General features: G+C 38.9%; 1 protein-coding gene across 1 annotated transcript in view; it reads left to right on the forward strand.

Annotated features, from left to right (window-relative positions):
* Positions 1–21,138, forward strand: part of CNTN1 (contactin 1) — a 177,169-nt gene that overhangs the window by 24,081 nt on the left and 131,950 nt on the right. Inside the window, 5 exon segments of the mRNA XM_065400114.1 lie at positions 6,850–7,022; positions 12,078–12,173; positions 16,583–16,792; positions 18,650–18,746; positions 18,928–19,109. Coding sequence (XP_065256186.1) covers positions 6,850–7,022; positions 12,078–12,173; positions 16,583–16,792; positions 18,650–18,746; positions 18,928–19,109 — 758 coding nt within the window.

Below are 21,138 nucleotides of genomic sequence, written 5' to 3' on the forward strand. Positions count from 1 at the left end.
CTAAGAGAAACAAGTTTGCCTCTTCATGCTTTGATTCATAGATTCTAGGCCTGGAAGGGACCTCGAGAGGTCATCGAGTCCAGTCCCCTGCCCTCATGGCAGGACCAAATACTGTCTAGACCATCCCTGATGGACATTTATCTGTTAATACATCCGAGACTCATGTTTGCTTTTTTTGCAACAGCATCACACTGTTGACTCATATTTAGCTTGTGGTCCACTATAACCCTTAGATCCCTTTCTGCCGTACTCCTTCCTAGACAGTCTCTTCCCATTCTGTATGTGTGAAATTGATTTTTCCTTCCTAAGTGGAGCACTTTGCATTTGTCTTTGTTAAACTTCATCCTGTTTACCTCAATTTGTCCAGATCATTTTGAATTATGACCCTGTCCTCCAAAGCAGTTGCAATCCCTCCCAGTTTGGTATCATCTGCAAACTTAATAAGCGTACTTTCTATGCCAATTTCTAAGTCGTTGATGAAGATATTGAACAGAGCCGGTCCCAAAACAGACCCCTGCGGAACCCCACTTGTTATGCCTTTCCAGCAGGATTGGGAACCATTAATAACAACTCTCTGAGTATGGTTATCCAGCCAGTTATGCACCCACCTTATAGTAGCCCCATCTAAATTGTATTTGCCTAGTTTATCGATAAGAATATCATGCGAGACCGTATCAAATGCCTTACTGAAGTCTAGGTATACCACATCCACAAGGCTCCCTTATCCACAAGGCTCGTTATCCTATCAAAGAAAGCTATCAGATTGGTTTGACATGATTTGTTCTTTACAAATCCATGCTGGCTATTCCCTGTCACCTTACCACCTTCCAAGTGTTTGCAGATGATTTCCTTAATTACTTGCTCCATTATCTTCCCTGGCACAGAAGTTAAACTAACTTGTGTGTAGTTTCCTGGGTTGTTTTTATTTCCCTTTTTATAGATGGGCACTATATTTGCACTTTTCCAGTCTTCTGGAATCTCTCCCGTCTCCCATGATTTTCCAAAGATAATAGCTAGAGGCTTAGATACCTCCTCTATTAGCTCCTTGAGTATTCTAGGATGCATTTAATCAGGCCCTGGTGACTTGCAGGCATCTAACTTTTCTAAGTGATTTTTAACTTGTTCTTTTTTTATTTTATCTGCTAAACCTACCCCCTTCCCATTAGCATTCACTATGTTAGGCATTCCTTCAGACTTCTCGGTGAAGACCGAAACAAAGAAGTCATTAAGCATCTCAGCCATTTCCAAGTTTCCTGTTGACCACCATTCCAGAGGACATGTTTCCATGCTGATGATTCTCATTAAAGAAAATGCATTAATTAAATTCGTGATTGAGCTCCTTGGAGGAGAATTGTATGTTTCCTGCTCCATGGTTTTACCCACATTCTGCCATACATTTTGTATTATGGTAGTCTCGGATGATGACCAGGCATATGCTGTTTGATTTAAGAACACTTTCACTGCAGATTTGACAAAACACAAAGAAGATTCCAATATTAGATTTCTAAAGATAGATACTGCGCTCTACCTAAGATTTAAGAATTTGAAGTGCCTTCTAAAATCTGAGAAGGATGAGGTGTGGAGCATGCTTTCAGAAGTCTTAAAAGAGCAATACTCTGATGCAGAAACTACAGAACTTGAACCACCAAAAAAGAAAATCAACCTTCTGTTGGTGGGATCTGACTCAGATGATGAAAATGAACATGCATCGGTCTGCACTGCTTTGGATTGTTATTGAGCAGAATCCGTCATCAGCATGGACGCATATCCTTTAGAATGGTGGTTGAAGCATGAAGGGACATATGAATCTTTAGTGCATCTGGCACGTATATATCTTGCGATGCCGGCTACAACAATGCCATGCAAACGCCTGTGTTGTAATTCTCACTTTCAGGTGACACTGTAAATAAGAAGCGGGCAGCATTATTTCCTGCAAATGTAAAAAAAAACTTGTTTGAGTGATTGCCTGAACCAGAAGTAGGACTGAGTGGACTTGTAGGCCTTAAAGTTTTACATTGTTTTATTTTTGAATGCAGTTATTTTTTGTACATAATTCTACATTTGTACGTTCAACTTTCATGATAAAGAGATTGCATTATAGTATTTGTATTAGGTGAATTGAAAAATGCTATTTCTTTTGTTTTTTACAGTGCAAATATTTGTAATAAAAAATAAATATAAAGTGAGCAGAGTACACTTTGTATTCTGTGTTGTAATTGAAATCAATATATTTGAAAATGTAGAAATCATCCAAAAATATTTAAATAAATAGTAATCTATTATTGTTTAACAGCGTGATTAATCACGATTAATTTTTTTTAATCGCGCGATTAATTGCGATTATTTATTTAATCGCTTAACAGCCTTATTTTCCATTCAATAACAGATCTGAGTATTTCTTGCTGTAATTTTTTTACTTATTTGCAGTTAGCATAATTCAACAGCATGAATTGTCACAGATTGAAATGTCACTAGAGGAGGTTTTGGAATTAATTGATAAACTTAACAGTAACAAGTCACCGGGACCAGATGGCATTCACCCAAGAGTTCTGAAAGAACTCAAATGTGAAATTGTGGAACTATTAACTATGGTTTGTAACCTGTCCTTTAAATCAGCTTCTGTACCCAATGACTGGAAGATAGCTAATGTAACGCCAATATTTAAAAAGGGCTCTAGGTGATCCTGGCAATTACAGACCGGTAAATCTAACTTCAGTACCAGGCAAATTAGTTGAAACAATAGTGAAGAATAAAATTGTCAGACACACAGAAGAACATAAATTGTTGGGCAAAAGTCAACATGGTTTCTGTAAAGGGAAATAATGTCTTACTAATCTATTAGAGTTCTTTGAAGAGGTCAACAAACATGTGGACAAGGGGGATCCAGTGGACATAGTCTACTTAGATTTCCAGAAAGCCTTTGACAAGGTCCCTCACCAAAGGCTCTTACGTAAATTAAGTTGTCATGGGATAAGAGGGAAGATCCTTTCATGGATTGAGAACTAGTTAAAAGACAGGGAACAAAGGGTAGGAATAAATGGTAAATTTTCAGAATGGAGAGGGGTAACTAGTGGTGTTCCCCGAGGGTCAGTCCTAGGACCAATCCTATTCAACTTATTCATAAATGATCTGGAGAAAGGGGTAAACAGTGAGGTGGCAAAGTTTGCAGATGATACTAAACTTGTCAAGATAGTTAAGACCAAAGCAGACTGTGAAGAACTTCAAAAAGATCTCACAAAACTAAGTGATTGGGCAACAAAATGGCAAATGAAATGTAATGTGAATAAATATAAAGTAATGCACATTGGGAAAAATAACCCCAACTATACATACAATATGATGGGAGGCTAATTTAGCTACAACTAATCAGGAAAGAGATCTTGGAGTCATCGTGGATAGTTCTCTGAAGATGTCCACGCATTATGCAGCGGCAGTCAGAAAAGCAAACAGGATGTTAGGAATCATTCAAAAAGGGATAGAGAATAAGACCGAGAATATCTTATTGCCGTTATATAAATCCATGGTACGCCCACATCTTGAATACTGTGTGCAGATGTGGTCTCCCCATCTCAAAAAAGATATACTGGCATTAGAAAAGGTTCAGAGAAGGGCAACTAAAATGATTAGGGGTTTGGAATGGGTCCCATATGAGGAGAGATTAAAGAGGCTAGGACTTTTCAGCTTGGAAAAGAGGAGACTGGGAGGGATATGATAGAGGTATATAAAATCATGAGTGGTGTGGAGAAAGTGAATAAGGAAAAGTTATTTACTTGTTCCCATAATATAAGAACTTGGGGCCACCAAATGAAATTAATGGGCAGCAGGTTTAAAACAAATAAAAGGAAGTTCTTCTTCACACAACGCACCATCAACCTGTGGAACTCCTTGCCTGAGGAGGTTGTGAAGGCTAGGACTATAACAGGGTTTAAAAGAGAACTAGATAAATTCATGGAGGTTAAGTCCATTAATGGCTATTAGCCAGGATGGGTAAGGAATGGTGTCCCTAGCCTCTGTTTGTCAGAGGGTGGAGATGGATGGCAGGAGAGACATCACTTGATTATTACCTGTTAGGTTCACTCCCTCTGGGACACCTGGCATTGGCCACTGTTGGAAGACAGGATACTGGGCTGGATGGACCTTTGGTCTGACCCAGTATGGCCATTCTTATGTTCTTACCTGCTGGTATAGTTACCTCAGAACAATGTCTTCATTTTCCTGTCTCTCCAACAGTCTTCCTTAGGCTTTTTGGTCACTGTGATGCCTTCAACCACTCCGTTTTGGAGACAAACAGTAGTCCAACACAAAATCTTCAGTACTTCCCTGAGCTCAATTTTTAGGTCTCCTGATATTCTCACCAGATGCATGCTGGTCTCTTCCCTATTTATGCAGGAGTTTGTCCACATTACCTGTCTCCAAGTGTCGCAATTCTTCACCCTTCTATAGGGCTCAAATATCCTTATGTCCTTCTTGGGCTTCTAAGCTTTGTTTCAGGGAGTTGCCTTGTCATCTTGAAAGGTGGCACCACAAAGGTGACAAGTGCCATCCCTCTACTTCAGACCTCTGACAATAGGGGTGTAAGCCGTAGGTTGTCCTCCATAAGATTCCAACTGACCTGCTTCTCTCGGGACCACTTCCTATATTGCCTTCTCCAGTTTCTCAAATACACAGCATCCAGAGTCCTACCATATCCTGCCTCCTTACAGGCTTTTTCCATAGCCCCCCTTTCTGGGTTCAGAGCTTTGCTAGCTTTCTTGGCAGAGAGCTCTTCTCTAAGCTCTCCCTCCCTTGCTCTCTCTAGGTCTCTAGACTTCCTACCTCCATCTGGATTGGCCCTAACTGAGCCACCAGCTTCTTATATAGGCATGGAGGCCCCACGGCCCCACATTTTTGTTAATATGACACCCAAAAGTATGTTGAGCACTTTACAGAACAAATACAAAAGTGTCCCATGTCCTGAAGAGCTTACAATTTGTTTTAGCTGTGACACAATGAGTGTAATAATAGTTCTTACCATGAAAAGACCTGCACTCCTTAGAAACTTTTAGCATATGAGAAGTCCCACTGAGCTAAATAGGACTTTTTCATGTGCATGAAGTTACTCATAAGTATTTGCAGTATTGGGGTCAGCTAGAGAAACTGCATGAGGAGAGACAGTGTTTACAGTAATAAGATCCCATGGTTACTCAGTTATGGTTTGTGCACATTTTGAATGAGTCTATTAAGGTCTATTTTTATGACATTTAATTATAGAGTAACCTTGTTTTACGAAGGAATATAAATAATATTGTGTTCATACAAAAAGAAAAATTCAAGCTGGATCAAGGAAACATGACTGTGTACTGACCTCAAACTAACAAGTTCAGAAGAACATGTTTACTATGACCTTTTCTTGTGATTCGCCACAGATTCCAGTTTGTGCAGAATGTTCTGGTTTGTTTTGTCATATTTGAAACTATGTATGTGATAGCTACCCTTGTATATTTCTGCATATATTTTATAATTTATTAATAATGTCTACATGTGATTTTCTTAATGGGAATGAAATAACAACTTTTAATTCCCATGAATATAATTAAAGATTTTATTACTATTATTATTATTGTTTATTACTGCTGATGTTATGCAAAAGCTTCCTGTTTGAAAGTTATTGAGTTTTGATCTTGTTAGGGATGTATTTTTATTAAAATCACTTCACATGATTTTTCTCTCGTTTTCAAATTTCAATTTTTAATTAACTTTAACTTCCCGACAGTAACTGCATTTAACACAACCTTTCAGTAGTTCTTTTTGTTGAAGAAGCAAACAGAGAGTAATCTGATTTACAAAAAGTATTGTTTGCCTGTAGATCTTGATATGAAATTGTGTGCATACTTTGAACTTTGTAGGCTTTATATATTCTCAATACATTTCTGTTGCCTTCAAGCAAGATTATGGGCTCCCTCTAGTGGACACAATAATACCTATACATTCCCATGGAATTGTGTGGGCAGTTCAAAAGTATTGGGTCATATTCATTTCTGGAGTAACTCCATTGAAATGAGTAGAGTTACACTAAGGATGAATTTGGCTCACTGAGTTCCTGCCTTGTTGGGGTTGTATTTTATGAAATAAAACAGCAGTGCCTCAAATGCGGGAGCCGACCCATCCATTTACCCACCCAGTCTCCCATGCAGAGTGCCCCAGTCATTCTTCTAGCAGTCAGGGTAGAAGTCCCCAGCAATTTTGTTGTTTAAAAAAATGGCAGTGTTAGAACAAGTCTGACTTTCTTTTCACTGGCATTACTATTACTTTATGCCTGGAGTAACTTCCTTGGCCTACACATCCCCAAGTGTATGGGGGAGGATCTGGTAGAGATTAGGTAGTAACTCTATTGTTGCATATTCCATGGGTGCACAGTGGGTGTTTTCTTTAGCTACTTGACCCCCTCCCCCAGCCCCACCCTCGTATAGCTCTTTCAGTCTCACGGATGGTTGTTGTTCTCACCTTGTGAATTGGACTGACCATCATGTTTATAGAGAGATAATTTGGGTGAGGTAATATTTTTTTATTGGACCAACTTCTGTTAAAAGATATTACCTCACCCACCTTGTCTCTCTAATATACTGGGACTGTCATGGCTACAACTACACTGCCATACATCACGTTTATATGCCATTAAGGCAGGTCAAATTTGAGAGCCTTGTCTGAGGAAAATTAAAATAAAACCATTTATTGTAATACATGAATATAATATCATAGTTATTTACAATTAATAGCAAGTTGTGAACCCATATATGAAGAGTTTTCTTGCAAATAATGTTTTGAGTAGATTTTTTGCAACCATCACATCACCTTTTCTTTTTTTAATAGGTGGAAACTAAATGAATGGGATATTGATTTAACAAAGGATCGCTACAGTATCGTGGGAGGTAGACTTCTTATCAATAACCCAGAGAAATCAAAGGATGCTGGGAAATATGTTTGCATAGCATCGAATATCTTTGGAACTGTCCGAAGCGCTGAAGCTACTCTAAGTTTTGGATGTAAGCAAGTGTTAACTTTAAAACAGATAAGCACATACTGATTAGGTTTAAATGGTCAATGTTTCACTGTATTATTGTTGCAGCATTTTACAGTCATTGCATTGTATCATTGTATTGCTCTGTGAAAATTATATAACGTGCCTTCATCAACAGACCAGCAAGAAGTAAGCTTTTAAAGCAGCTTATACTCTTCATCCTGCTGTTGGCATTACAACCATCTCAAAGGCCTTAAGTTTATATCTGCAAAGAGGGTCACACAGCTTGTTTAGCCAGAGAGGGGGAATTCCCACAATCTTGAGGCATATAGTGTCCTAATTTTTTTAAGACACAATAGAACCCATGGGGAAGTTGTCAGAAGAGAGATACAGATAGGTTCACATGATGAAGGTCAGCTGTCATCCTTGTCAAAACAGATTGGAAGTTCTTGAAGATGGATGATGTGTCATTTTATAGTGAAAAGAATGCTGCAATCCTTATGCCACATGTAAGGCCCTGCTGAGGGCTTTTCTGTCAACTTCAGACAATGGAGCCAGTTTTTTCCACACACACACTGTCAACAACAGATACTTTGTTGAGAAAGATTAGGGTGACCAGATAGCACGTGTGAAAACCTGGAATGGGGTGGGAGGAATAGGCGCCTATATAAGACAAATCCCCAAATATTAGGACTATCCTTATAAAATCGGAACATCTGGTCACCCTAAAAAGAATGTACCTAGGTAACATAAATAGCTAGATTTTATCATCTGGAGAAAGAAGGGTTTTTGTTGTTGTTGTTTTGTTTTGTTTTAATTTCCCCCTTAAAATGATGTTATCCTGGAAATATTTTGTACATTAAAAACACAGGGTGAAATCTGTCCTCATGCAGAGATCCTGTATAAGGCCCTATGGACTGCTTAATCCCCATATTAAGGGCTTAGGCAAGACAAGTGCTCCATAGGCCTTGTGATAGCTCTCTGCACAGGGCAGTATTTCACTTTTAGTGAATAATATCACCAGTTTAAGAGGTTTAATGTAAACCCCAAGTTGTAATGTTTTGTGAAAGTAAATTTAATATTATGGGACCAAAGATTTAAAAGTGAAGCCAGACTCATGGATTTTCACATAAGTCTGGATGCAAGTGTGGTCTGTATTTTAAATAGAAATATTCCACAGTGCGTTTTCTACCAGAAACGCAAGGCTGGATTAGAGTTTCTCTGTAGTGAAGGTGAATTTAGCCAGTAGGCACACTTTCCCACTAATATCCAAGGAGTGGCATGCATTCCAGTAGTTCACACTGCAGATGCCTGTGGCTGAAAACTTGGAATGGGGCACTTTAAAGAGGTGTAAGCCCCAGCCCCGAGCTGGCCAGAGCAGCCCCAGTCCCGCTCCCTTTAACCGGTTAAACGATATGATTTTAATCATTTAAACGATTAACTTTTTAAACGATATTTACATCCCTAGTTTATATCAGGTTAACATCATTGTTATGCTGAGCTTTGTGAGCAAATATTCAAATGCTAATGACAGGGATGAATCAAAAAACAACAGAAACCAAAATATGCCAGGAAACTGCTGAAAATCTGTTTTTTAAAAAAGCATTAAAACTTTGTGGTCTCTTGTTTCCTTTGTTCTATTATTTCCCCTTCCCCTGTCTCCCTATAGGTCAGCAAAGCTCTTCTCCCTCCCCACCACCACAATAACTGTGAAATACTTCTGTTTCAGAACCATATTTGGCATAGAGCTCGTTCAAAAATGCTAAAAATAATTGTGAAAAACTTTTTAATTTTTTTCATTGACTTGCCTGTTCTATAAAACTGAAAAAAAAATTGGTGAAATTCAAAAAATGTTTAATATTTGTACTTGGGAGAAAAGGGAAGAGATTTTCATAGTGAATACAGCCATCTTAAATTCAATTAAATAAAAATTGTCATTGGGACAAAATCCAAGCTGGCTTCTTAGGACGGTGGGGGGGGGGTTTGGGTAAACTGAAAAGTCCAATCGTGCAAACATTGGCAAAAATATCATTGATCTCAATGGGGCTGAATTGGGTCTCCAGGAGAGAAATGAATCAAAGGTTTTAAAGTAGTTTTTTAAAAGATTTTCCCTTTCAGTTGTTACCACACACATGCACGCACATACTTGCACGTGCCCACGCACACCCACAACAACTTCCTTTGCTTTGGGGAATTTTCTTCTTTCACGTAAAATGTTGGTGCTTTTTTGACTTATGCTGATGGGAGTCAGAAGCTGAACCACCTCCTTTTTGGTGGAAAATGGATTGAAAATTGTAATAACAGGAGCCAAATCATAGCAGAGGGACTGTAGTAGCCAAACAGAGCAAGCAAAGACATTTGCATAATCAATGTACAGTTATAACTGTAAAGTGATTATACAAATTCTTGCACTCTGGTTAATAATGGATATCTTCCAATTACAGTTCAAGGATTCACATTCTTTATAATTACTGAGTAATAACGATAGTCATTATGCAAATCAGACACTCAGAGCCAATCAGCATTCAGACACTCAGAGCCAATCAGCATTCAGGGCATTTCATAAGTGGGAAGAAACTGTGCAGTTATAGATCAGTAATTGTACAGATATCTCTGTTCACTCTGGCACAGACCGTTCTATTTCACTAAAAACCTAATTTATTTATTTTTACATTTAAATTGCCTGTTCTTTTCTATGCCTTTGAATTTGTGGTGATTATTCCTAAAGTTCACGAATTTATCCAAAACACACTATAAATAAAAAGTCCAGATATAAAGTTAGGCATTTACATATTTTAACTGGAAATTATTAAAGTAAGTATTTAAAAAATGACAACTAGATTTTTTTTCTTTCCTCAAACCATACTTTGGCCATATGCAAAATAGTAATCACTTTGTTTTATATTTTCCACTCATGGATAGCACTCGTAGTTTTTACAATCACTATAATAGATTTACAACTGCAGTATGCCAAGATGAAAGAGGGAATGAAAAACAGTGGCAACCTCACAAGAAATTGTGAAATTTTAGAGCCAGGAAAAACATGTTGTGAAGTCGGAAGCAAATATCATGGACAGCTGCTTGATAAGAGTAGTCCACTTTGACAAATGAAAGGCATCTGTTTCATGCTCTAGGTGAATACATACATACATGAATTCCAAGCCATGCCAATTTAAGAACTTATGTCCTCCCTGGTGGTCTAGCGGTTAGGATTTGGAGCTCTTGCTGCCGCGGCTTGGATTCAATTCCTGATCAAAGAAATATGCTTTAATAGGCAGCAGGTTTCAAGCAAACAAAAGGAAGTATTTTTTCACACAACGCACGGTCAACCTGTGGAACTCCTTGCCAGAGGATGTTATGAAGGCCAAGACTATAACAGGGTTCAAAAAAGAACTAGATAAGTTCATGGAGGATAGGTCCATCAATGGCTATTAGCCAGGATGGGCAGGGATGGTGTTCCTAGCCTCTGTTTGCTAGAAGCTGGGAATGGGCGACTGGATGGATCACTTGATGATTACCTGTTCTATTAATTTCCTCTGGGGCACCTGGCATTGGCCACTGTTGGAAGACAAGATACTGGGCTAGATGGACCTTTGGTCTGACCCAGAATGGCTGTTCTTATGTTCTTAACTAGCTCAGATTTCATTGCAAATCTAGTTTGTACCAATACTAAACCAACCATACATAAGAATAATTGGTTGAATTAGTTGTGAGCTAGAAAGTGAATCAAGAGAGTGTGGTGTTCAGACATTTGAAGAGATACCCTGTTTATATATTAATAGCAGAGGTCTTTAGAGATTTCTTTTATGATGTTTGTCCTACAAGCAGTCACTAAAAAGATCTGCTTCTCCTCTTACCCTGTTATTTTGATGTCCCTCTACTATGTGTACAGTATTTATTCTACTGTCTTCTCAGTTACAGTAGTTCATAAACCATACAGATGTCCTTTTGTGTAAATGCGTATGCATCTGTATCCTGATTAGTCGTTATTGTTTCTGCCTTGCTACTCATGAACTTAAGTTGTAGTTAGATCCTGGAACCAGACACTTTTAGCAGCCTGGGGAAGAGAGTTGAAATAATCTGAATTTAGGTTGGATGATTCCTTTGGCTTTTGATGGGAAGGATTTTGTGCACAGCTTTTAATACTTTATTATTGTTTATTTAGACTACATCAGCACTTAGAAGACCCATTCCGGATTCCCCCACTCCCATTGTACTTTGTGCTATGCAAACACTTAGTAAAAGAGATAGTCCCTGCCCCAATCTAATTTGATAAGATACGACAATGAAAGTGACACAAGAAGGGTAACTATTGCCCAGCTTGTAGGTACCTCTCTTAACATAAATAAATAAAATCTGCTGTCAGTAACTGACATGCAACCAAACCATCACTGTCTTATAATCGTGGCCACCATTATTGCAATACTACAGCCTGTAGAATGTGTAACTCAAAAGGATCTGATTCTTGGCCCTTCTACAGAAGACCCTTTGCACTGTTCCACTGGCACAAGGTGGTCATAGAGCTGTTTCAGCCAGCCAGCTGAGGATCCCCCCAGCTGGCTTTGTGCCCCCATCTCAAAGCCCTTGGCATAGGATACATAGCTGGACCACTCTGCCATTGAGCAGTCCTTGGCTGTTGGAATAGTCCATGAGGCAGGGACAGCCTGGTTCATCTTGGGGGAAGCCATGGGGATGCTCCAAGTTACAACAGGGGTTGAGTTGGCCTCCTAGACAGCCCCTCATTTGGGAAAATGAAAGATTCTCTGAAGTCACCTACCCATCCTTGGGCTCTTGCTCTAAATGCAGCTCACCTGGACCTGAGAATCAGAGCCAAAGTCAACATTTCTTTTTTCTTTATGGGCAGTTGCAACTGCAGTGGTTAGAACAGGCAGAGCCATTACAGTTGGTGATACTAGTATTAAAGCAAACAAAACAGGCTATATGGCCCTGCACTTTGTCTCAAACATTGATGTATTTCTACATTCACCTCTAAAGGAGCTGTATGTTTAAATCTGAATATAGAAAATAATCCTAAAACACTGAAAAAACCTTATATTGTCTCTTTATTTTTTTAATCTAGATCTTGATACGTTTCCACCCGAGGAACGCTATGAGGTGAAAGTACGGGAGGGTATTGGAGCAGTGCTTCTTTGCCAGCCTCCTTACCATTACCCAGGTAATTCAACTGAAACTGCACCATTTTCAATCTCTATAGTATGGAAGGGATAGGATGTATATGTGTGATTAAGATATTTTCCATTTAAATCTAATAAATGGGATAAAGATACTGCTGGTATACACCGTGTAGTTTAAATTAAGAATGCATTAAGAAAGGCAAGAAATTATTCCTTCTGATAGTTTTTCTTTAATCCTTCGGAGAGTGGACTGAGCCCTTTAAGTTAACAAACAAAGATTTCTGGAGACTGTTAATACTTCAGTTAGTTAAAATTAAATAAAATCTCTGATTATATTTCTCTCTTCCCCCCAAAACCTATGGTCTTGCTTGCTTCATCGACATATGGAGAAAGGAGCTTTTTCTTGACTCATATGAGATGTAAATAAACAGCAGTAACTTTTTTCCCAGGCTCAAATCCACTAGATAAGTTTCAGGCAACATATTTGTAGATGAACAGTTTATAGGACGAGGGAGAAATTTTCCCAGATGTACAAACTAGAATAGAGAAAAGCACGATGCACACAAAACATTGCTGGTTTTTCTGGTCAATTTGTCTATAAACTATTAAAAGTGTATATAGTGATATGGAATAAACAATAAAGCAAGACTAATAGAAGCTGAGTGAAAATTATGTTGTAATGTGTATAACTAAGGCTTCAATTATGTGGTGACAGCAATAAGGTACAAATTATTTTTAGAATTTACAAACAGTTTTTGAAATTAGAAATAAGATTACTAAAAAGAAATCAAGTAATTTACCTAGAGAGGTTGTGGAATCTCTGTCACTGGAGTTTTTTTAAGAACAGGTTAGGTGAACACCTGGCAGGGGAGGTCTAGATAATACTTAGTCTTGCCTCAGTACAGGGGATTGGACTAGATGACCTATCGAGGTCCCTTCCAGTCCTACATTTCTATGATTCTATGAATTTGGGAGGAAGGATGGTCCATTACCTATGGCAGTAACCTGGGACTGGGTTCAGTTCCTTGCTCCACCACAGATTTCCTGTGTGACCTTGGGCAAATCACTTAACCTCCCTGTGCTTCAGTTCCTCATCTGTAATAGCATTTCCCGACCTCACAGGGGTGAGGCACTCAGATACTACAATGATGGGCCAGATATCTACCTAAGATAAGACAATTCATCTCATCCAGTGGACATAATAGCACCTTGTATCAGGAAAATCAGCAACCAAAATTTTCACATGATAGTTTGTTTCATCCTGATACTGTTGAAGTCAATAGGAGTTTTACCAGTGACCTCAGTAAGAGCAGGATTTGGCCCATTACATTTTAACTTTACTGCATGGTATCATTTACTGTTCTGAGAAGATTATATATTGACATAATGCAAACAGAAGAAATATATGGATATTTTCTTCTTGGTCTTAACATTTCCATCTTTCTATTTTATGATTTAACAATGTTTAATTCAAGTTTGACATGAATTTAACGTTGAATTGTGTTTAGACTCTTTAATTTGGTACAGTAATTACCAATTCTGAGCTCAGCTTGCCACGTTAAAAGCTGCAGCTGAAGGTTTGAAAACAAGCACATTTAAATTAACTCTGCAAACTAATTCTTTCAGATAGTAGTTAGACAATGATTTGGTATTAGAAGGCTAAATTATGCTTCCTTTTAGGAAACTTGCTATTACTGCTAACTCCCCCCAAAATAGATATTCTCTAGCTGATAGAGAATTCATCATCAAGAAGGACATAGAGAACATGCAAAGTTTCTTATTTTCCTAATATCCAAAGCATTAATTAAATCCGTTGAAGAAATATCGAAACAATTGTGTTTCTTCAAATAGTGACACTTTATTTATACAATAAATTATTGCTGGAGATCATGTCAAATTACCAAAAGTTATCCTGCATTGAGTATATGCAAGGAGGTAGAAATAGCCGTGTCCTATGAGGTAATTATGGACTCGGGTACCTAATGTTAGGTGCTTAGTTCACAGATTTTGATGCTAGTTCCTAGTGAGTTAGCTGATGAGATGGTGCCTCAGAGAAAGTTTTCTGATCACTCCCCTAATGGGCTAAGTCCCAGATTTGTAAAGGTATTTAGGTGTTGTGGTGCCTAACTCACTTAGGAGCCTATGTCCCATTAACTTTTAGTCAGACTTAGGCGCCTAAAGACCAGATCCTCAAAAAGATTTAGGCACCACCTCACAGGCACTTTAGGCAGCTAAATACAAATTTAGATCCTCAGAACCTCTACTTAGCTGCCACTTAACTTAGTATGTGCCTAAACTCCCTAGGCACCTAAGTTTCCTCTGGTGGGCATATGCAAAGCCATATCAGTCCTGACACTCAGCATCTAATTCACACCTAAGCCCCAACATAATTCACAAACTAGGCGTTCCTTTACCTACAGGGTCCAATCTGGTTGGCATGCTGAAAGCACACCTACTGGATTGAGGGCCTGAACAAAACACATCTGCCAGAGGAGGAGATGGTGGCAGTGGTGGTGCCACCCCCCTTTTAACCAATAGACATGGGTTCAGCTCCCCACTCTGCTTCATGTGGAGCAGGGACTTGAACCCGCTCTCCCATATCCCCTGTGAATGCCCTAACTACTGAGCGATTGGGTATTCTCAAGTGGGTCTCTTTCAATCTTTACTGTTGAAGCTGTGCCACTTTGTATATATTGGGCCTAAGAGAGAGGGAGAGTGACTTTCTAGCCTGATGGTTAGGCACTCTCTTGGGAAGGGATAGGTCTATACTAATTAATATTTAAGTCTAGAAAAGGGTATATGGCCGTGAATCCCAAGCAGAGGGAATCTTAAATCCCACCTCTCTCCTCAGCATTTCCTACTGGCTATCTTAAGTGGCTCCCTGCTCAACTTGCTGGCTTTTGTGAATACCATTCTTAGGTACCTGTCTCTCCCCATGTGTTTGTTCGAGGGCTTTCCCTTCACCATCTCTCCTGGTTCTTGTCACACAGACTGAAAGCAGACCAGAAGACCACAGTGCAAGCAATGCGATGTTTATTGGGGTTAATTTCCAGAAGGCATATGTACAGCATAACTCTGACGCCACAGAGTCCTGTTTTCCAGTGTTTCCACTCCCCCCTCCTCAGCAGGCACAATTATACCTGAAATGCACGCCCACAGTCCCACCTCTTATAGCTTATGGTCATGTTCCATTCTGGGGGGTTGGCGGGCTAGGGTCTTCATTCCCACCCCTTTTGTATCCCATAGGAAGGGTAAGGAGTGAGGTTGTACTCCAGTCAGGGGCAGGCATTCCTCTGGTCTATTAGTGTTTTACCTTCCTCCCGAATCCCCCCTTGCCCTTCCCGACTAGTTGCTTGACCTTGCCTTCAGATAAGGAGTCGAAGCAGTTTTCAAGGGTGCGCTCATATATTACATTCCCACCAGGCCCAGTAACACTTCAACTGCTCTTATCTATTTCCATTATATTAACAAACCCATGTGGTTTAGGCCAAAGCAACATTTACAGTGTCTGTCTTTGTTCTTAGTAAGAATCCCTTTGTTCACACATATTAGTAAAAACATATATATATCCAAAACCAAACAGGCAAGCAGAACTCATAGTACTATCTCAGGCAAAACTACAGGACTGGATCCTACATTGGCACTAATACTCCTAACAGTGTTGTATTGCGGGACTGGGCACCTAATTCAGGGATTGCATTAAGCAGCGCACCTAAAAGTTAGGCATTGCAAACACTGAGTGGATCTAGTCCCCTTTGTGGATCTAGTCCTGAATACCTATGATACTTTTGAAAACGAGATTTAGGTTCCTAAATCAATTAGGCATTGCAACATTGAATGGAGCGATGCCTAAATACCTTTAAAACTCATGGCCTAACCCAGTATCTCTGTTTTTTATCTGTGTGATTTTTCATGTAAGCCATCTTTAGATTTGTTTTATATCACCTGATATTTCGTATAACATTAAATGGAGTATTTTGAACTTCAGAAGCAAATAGATAGTATCTCACAGACATTCATCTTAATTTGGTCCTCTTAGCAGACAGTGCAACATTTTGATTTTAATATTTTGTTTTTAAGAATTGAAGTTGACCTTGTGAGGAGCTGGCAAACTATTTTGTCCCTCCCTACTTTCACTCCTCTAATTTGCTGCTCTGAGATATGTGTTCTTATTTCTTATCTGACTCCATCTTCCTAACTAAAAACTAAGGAACTGCTCATTAAAAGGAAGTAAATCAGTTCATAATCTAGTGGGTTTTCTAGGTTTTCTGATTAGCTTTATAGATCCTCCTTATTAATCCTTAAATATTGCATACTCTGCAAAAAATCACTGTCTTTTACATTACTATAGATGATACTACAGAACACACTGTGGCTTGATTTGGTACAAGAAGCTGATACTATTACTATTGGGTTTGCTAAATATTAACTAGAAAATATTTTCCTCTAGATGATCTCAGTTATCGCTGGCTTCTAAATGAGTTCCCAGTATTCATTACTTTGGACAAACGGAGATTTGTGTCACAGACAAATGGCAATCTCTACATTGCAAATGTAGAAGCATCAGATAGAGGCAATTATTCATGTTTTGTGTCCAGTCCTTCAATCACAAAGAGTGTATTCAGCAAATTCATTCCACTTATTCCTCAGGTGGTAGACCGTAAGTATTTGAGAAGTGTTCTGTTTGCATTTTGATTTTTTTCCCATTTACTGCAGTATTTTTAGCTCTGAGATAAATCTTAAGGCAGTCAGTGAACTAGCATTTTGGTAGAGTTACTTCAGAGATATTATTTAAACATTCCACATATAAAGGCCCAGATCATTCCCTCCTACAGGGGTGGTCTTGGAGAGGAAACCTCCATGAAGATCCCCTCAGAGTCCCTTCTCTATCCTCAAGGTATGAGTTTTTCCCCACCATCACCATCATGGAGTAGGCCACTGGACCTGTCTCAAAACCTGTCATATCTCCTGGCTTTGGCAGCCCTTGGGATCCCTGTTGGGGAGGTCGTGACTCCATGGAAAAGTTGAGGCAGCTCCTGGCAGTATTATGTTTTCTGGGAAATCCCCTAAGGAGTGGGAAACCCAGCCTCTTCTGGCCCACTCTCCCATGCCCTGCTACCTTCTGCTATGATGACTCTGGAATGGTATTGTAAAAGCCACTGATCTGCTCTTCCTGCAGGAGGGAGGGAAGATCTGTACTTGGTTATCGAGAGATCAAAGGCTTTGTATAGTTGTGCCAATCCCCTGAGCCTTCTCTTTGGCTTCATGTTACTAGATTTTTCACTGCCATTTCGTCAGCAAAGTTATGCATTTTCGATACTGTAAATACTGCCCTGCTTGCAGTTTGGAATGTCCATCACTTGTCTTTCACCCACTATTTTCTTAATGCAAGATTTAGTTTTAACGAAACTGGGCTCACTTGATAAGAGGGCACATATTTTTCATATTTTAAATTTTAAAGAATACACTAGATTCCTATTTCATATTTATTTACTTTACTATTTTAATAGAATGTTCACCACAGAATTTCCACATTTAGAGAGAACTTAGGATAAATACTTATGGTATGTCTCCAAGTGTGAGTGGTTCCTATCCATGGAAAAACATGTTAATTGGCATTAGAACTATTGGATAACAATTAAATTAATAATCAATAAGTGCCATTTATTCACTAATAGACAAACTATCGACCTTATGCCAGCCTGACTTGAGGCTGGTCTGGAAGAGGGAAGGAATCCGCCCCTTTCCTTGGACCATGGAGCAGCAGCAGAGTTGCTCTGTATTTTCAGAACTTCAGTAACCCTTGCGGCTGTTAGATTTTTTTCTCTGCTCTCTAACTGGTAATAGCCAGTGAATCTAGGTAGTTTCAGCTCAACTGATCCTGTCCCTAGCTGTTCCTTGGCCCACACCCATACTGAGACCTTCATCTGATAGCACAACAGATGCTCCACAGAGCTCAGCTCACTGGTAGATAGGGTTTTATGTGTCCACATAGACTCCTGGCATTCCATCATTCCCTATTTCCCTGTGCAACAAAGCACAATAGTTCTGCTACTTCCAAGTACCTCTGTGCCTGCGGAAGAGAAGGGGGTGACCTTAAAGTTCACAAAAATTAAAATGATTCTATCCACACTTGTTCTAAGGAAGCCATGGAGATAAGTTGACCAGGCTTTGACTGCCCACAAAAGATAGGAATGTGCTCTCTCCCTCATCTTTACAATCTACTGTTACACTTCAAAATAAGTTTAAATGTGTTTACACTACAGAATTGTGCTCTTGACTATATTAGCTATTAATCATCCAATGAAAGATCATTCTTTTTAAGAACAGTTCTGCCTTATTGTTAAAGTTGTTCGGTGTTAAGTCAGACTTCATTGATAATGGACATGGTGTCACATATCGTAAAGAAAACTTCTCTTTGGATTTTTAAGATGTTTTCTTGAGCTGTAGAAGTTAAAATTGCTGTATTAATTTCTGTCACTGACTGGCTATGTCTGTGAATCTCTTTTAACGTTAGGATCTAAAGTATATCCAGCTGATATCAAGGTTAAGTTCAAGGATACGTATGCACTTCTGGGGCAAAATGTGACACTGGAATGTTTTGCACTTGGGAAGTAAGTATACTGTATATTAATTTAGTTGTAGAATAATATATTGGCTTTCATATCTTATTGGGAGCAAAAGTTCAGGATATTTAACAGAAAAACATTTCAGCAGCAAATACATTTCTGCATAATGCAAATTAATAGCCAGTTCCTAAACAGTGCTAACTTGTATTATTATGTCTTTTCAAAGCCCTGTTCCTGAGATTAGATGGAATAAGCCTCTTGAACCCATGCCAGCAACTGCTGAGATAAGCATGTCTGGTGCAGTACTCAAGATCTTAAATATTCAGTTTGAAGATGAAGGAGTTTATGAATGTGAAGCTGAAAACTATAAAGGAAAAGATAAACATCAGGCAACAGTTTATGTTCAAGGTAGATAAAGCATTTTAATTCTTCAAAAATTCTATGTTGGGAAGCACCTGTGTTTTCACACTTGATATCCATGTTATCTAATTGCATAGTTTTGACACACTGTTGTTTGAGTTAATAAAACAAAATCCAAAATTCATGCATTGTAAGACAACCATAAAAATGATTTATTAATTGAACAACTGCTCAATTTAATTCATTGTAATAGCTGTACTTACATCTTGAATGCAATGTTCAAGGGTTTAAAAATAACATAAAAATGGAAGCTAATTTGCTTAATTGTAGAACAGTCAGGGCCGCCCAGAGGATTCAGGGGACCTGGGGTCTTCGGCGGCGGGGAGCCCCCGCCGCCAAATTGCCGCCGAAGACCCGGAGTGGAAGAAGCTCTGGGGGCCCCGAAGCAAGTGAAGGACCCCGCTCCAGGGGCCCCAAAAAACTCTCGTGGGGGCCTGGGGCAAATTGCCCCTCTTGCCCCCCCCCCCCCCCCCCCCCGGGCGGCCCTGAGAGCAGTCAAATGTAAGAACTGCTAAGGGAAAAAGAGGTCACTAGGTTTATCACACTTTCTTGTTTCCTCATTCTGTCTGGTTCTTTTCACCCTTTCCGTCTCTTCTTCCTGCCTACAATTTCTCTTTTATATACACACTTTCTAAAGATTTCTAAGGTCTCTTAAATGTCTATTTAATCCTAACTTCAGTGACATATTCTACTAATGTATATGAATGTTAATAATTCTTTTGAGCTTTCTCTACTTCACTTTTTCTAGATTTTAAATACCTTTGGGTTCTTTTTCCCATTGGAGGCACATTTCCATTAAATCACTTCAAATACAAAAAACTGTATTTGTAAAAAAATCTCAATGGTGTTTGTTTTCATTCAACAATTGTTTTTATTTTTGTTCCTGTCATTTTGCACCATTGGCTTTCTCTTCTTCCAAACTGTGACATGTCTATCATTCTATGTTTAGCACTCAGGAACATAGTGCATCCTACTGCTAGCAGTGGAATGGGCCTGAGATAACCTGACTCTCACTGTCAGAGGGTCACCACTATTTCTTATACGTGATGATAATTAATATGACTTTTCTATTATTTTGGCACTTATACAGCGCAAGAATAAATGTAGGTGCATTTGGGTTTTGTTTGTTTCTTAAATGCCTTCTCTGTTTCCACGGAATATTTTCTGGGGAAGAATAAATAATGCACATTTGAAGTGCATTCCTTGTTATAGAATATCAGGGTTGGAAGGGACCTCAGGAGGTCATCTAGTCCAACCCCCTGCTCAAAGCAGGACCAATCCCCAGACAGATTTTTGCTCCATATCCCTAAATGGTCGCCTCAAGGATTGAACTCACAATCCTGGGTTTAAGCAGGCCAATGCTCAAACCCCTGAGCTATCCCTCCAAGTCTGCAACTCCAAATTGTTTACTTATATCTATTTTATGGTGCTACTAATCAGTTAGTATGTGGAATAACTGCAATCTAATAAGAACACAGTAGAGGTAACAAGTATTATCTTACATTCACTTCAGCAATCATGATGTCACATCCACTTCCCATTGTTACTGCTATAAAAATTGTTTACAGTTATTATGGTGCTCATGGGATAATTCCAAATATTCTGTGACTACCAATGTTTCTTACTTAAATTAGTTGGTGCATTACTAATTTACAATATTCCCTATGCTTGATGGCCTCTGAATCACCCATGTAAGAAAACCTTCACTATAGTATTTCTTGCAATGTGCAGCATTCCTTGTGATTACAGTTAGTGCAATTGGTATAGTACAATTCAACTCCCCTATAGTAAATTTGTATCTGCCCTTATGTTTCTGAGACTTCTGCATCTATGGGAAGAGGTGCTTATACTTGTTTCCCCATATTTTAATATGATTTTGTGCATTCATTCACTGTCTCAGAAGGAAAATTAACTTTCGAAGAGAAGTCCATCAAAAACATGCCAGCGCATGTTTTAGTGGGACATTTCTGATATCAAGATTACATTGTCATGAGCTTTTCTGTTAAATGAAAGCTAT

This window comes from Emys orbicularis, chromosome 1, assembly GCF_028017835.1.
Source record: "Emys orbicularis isolate rEmyOrb1 chromosome 1, rEmyOrb1.hap1, whole genome shotgun sequence".
Taxonomy (NCBI): domain Eukaryota; kingdom Metazoa; phylum Chordata; order Testudines; family Emydidae; genus Emys; species Emys orbicularis.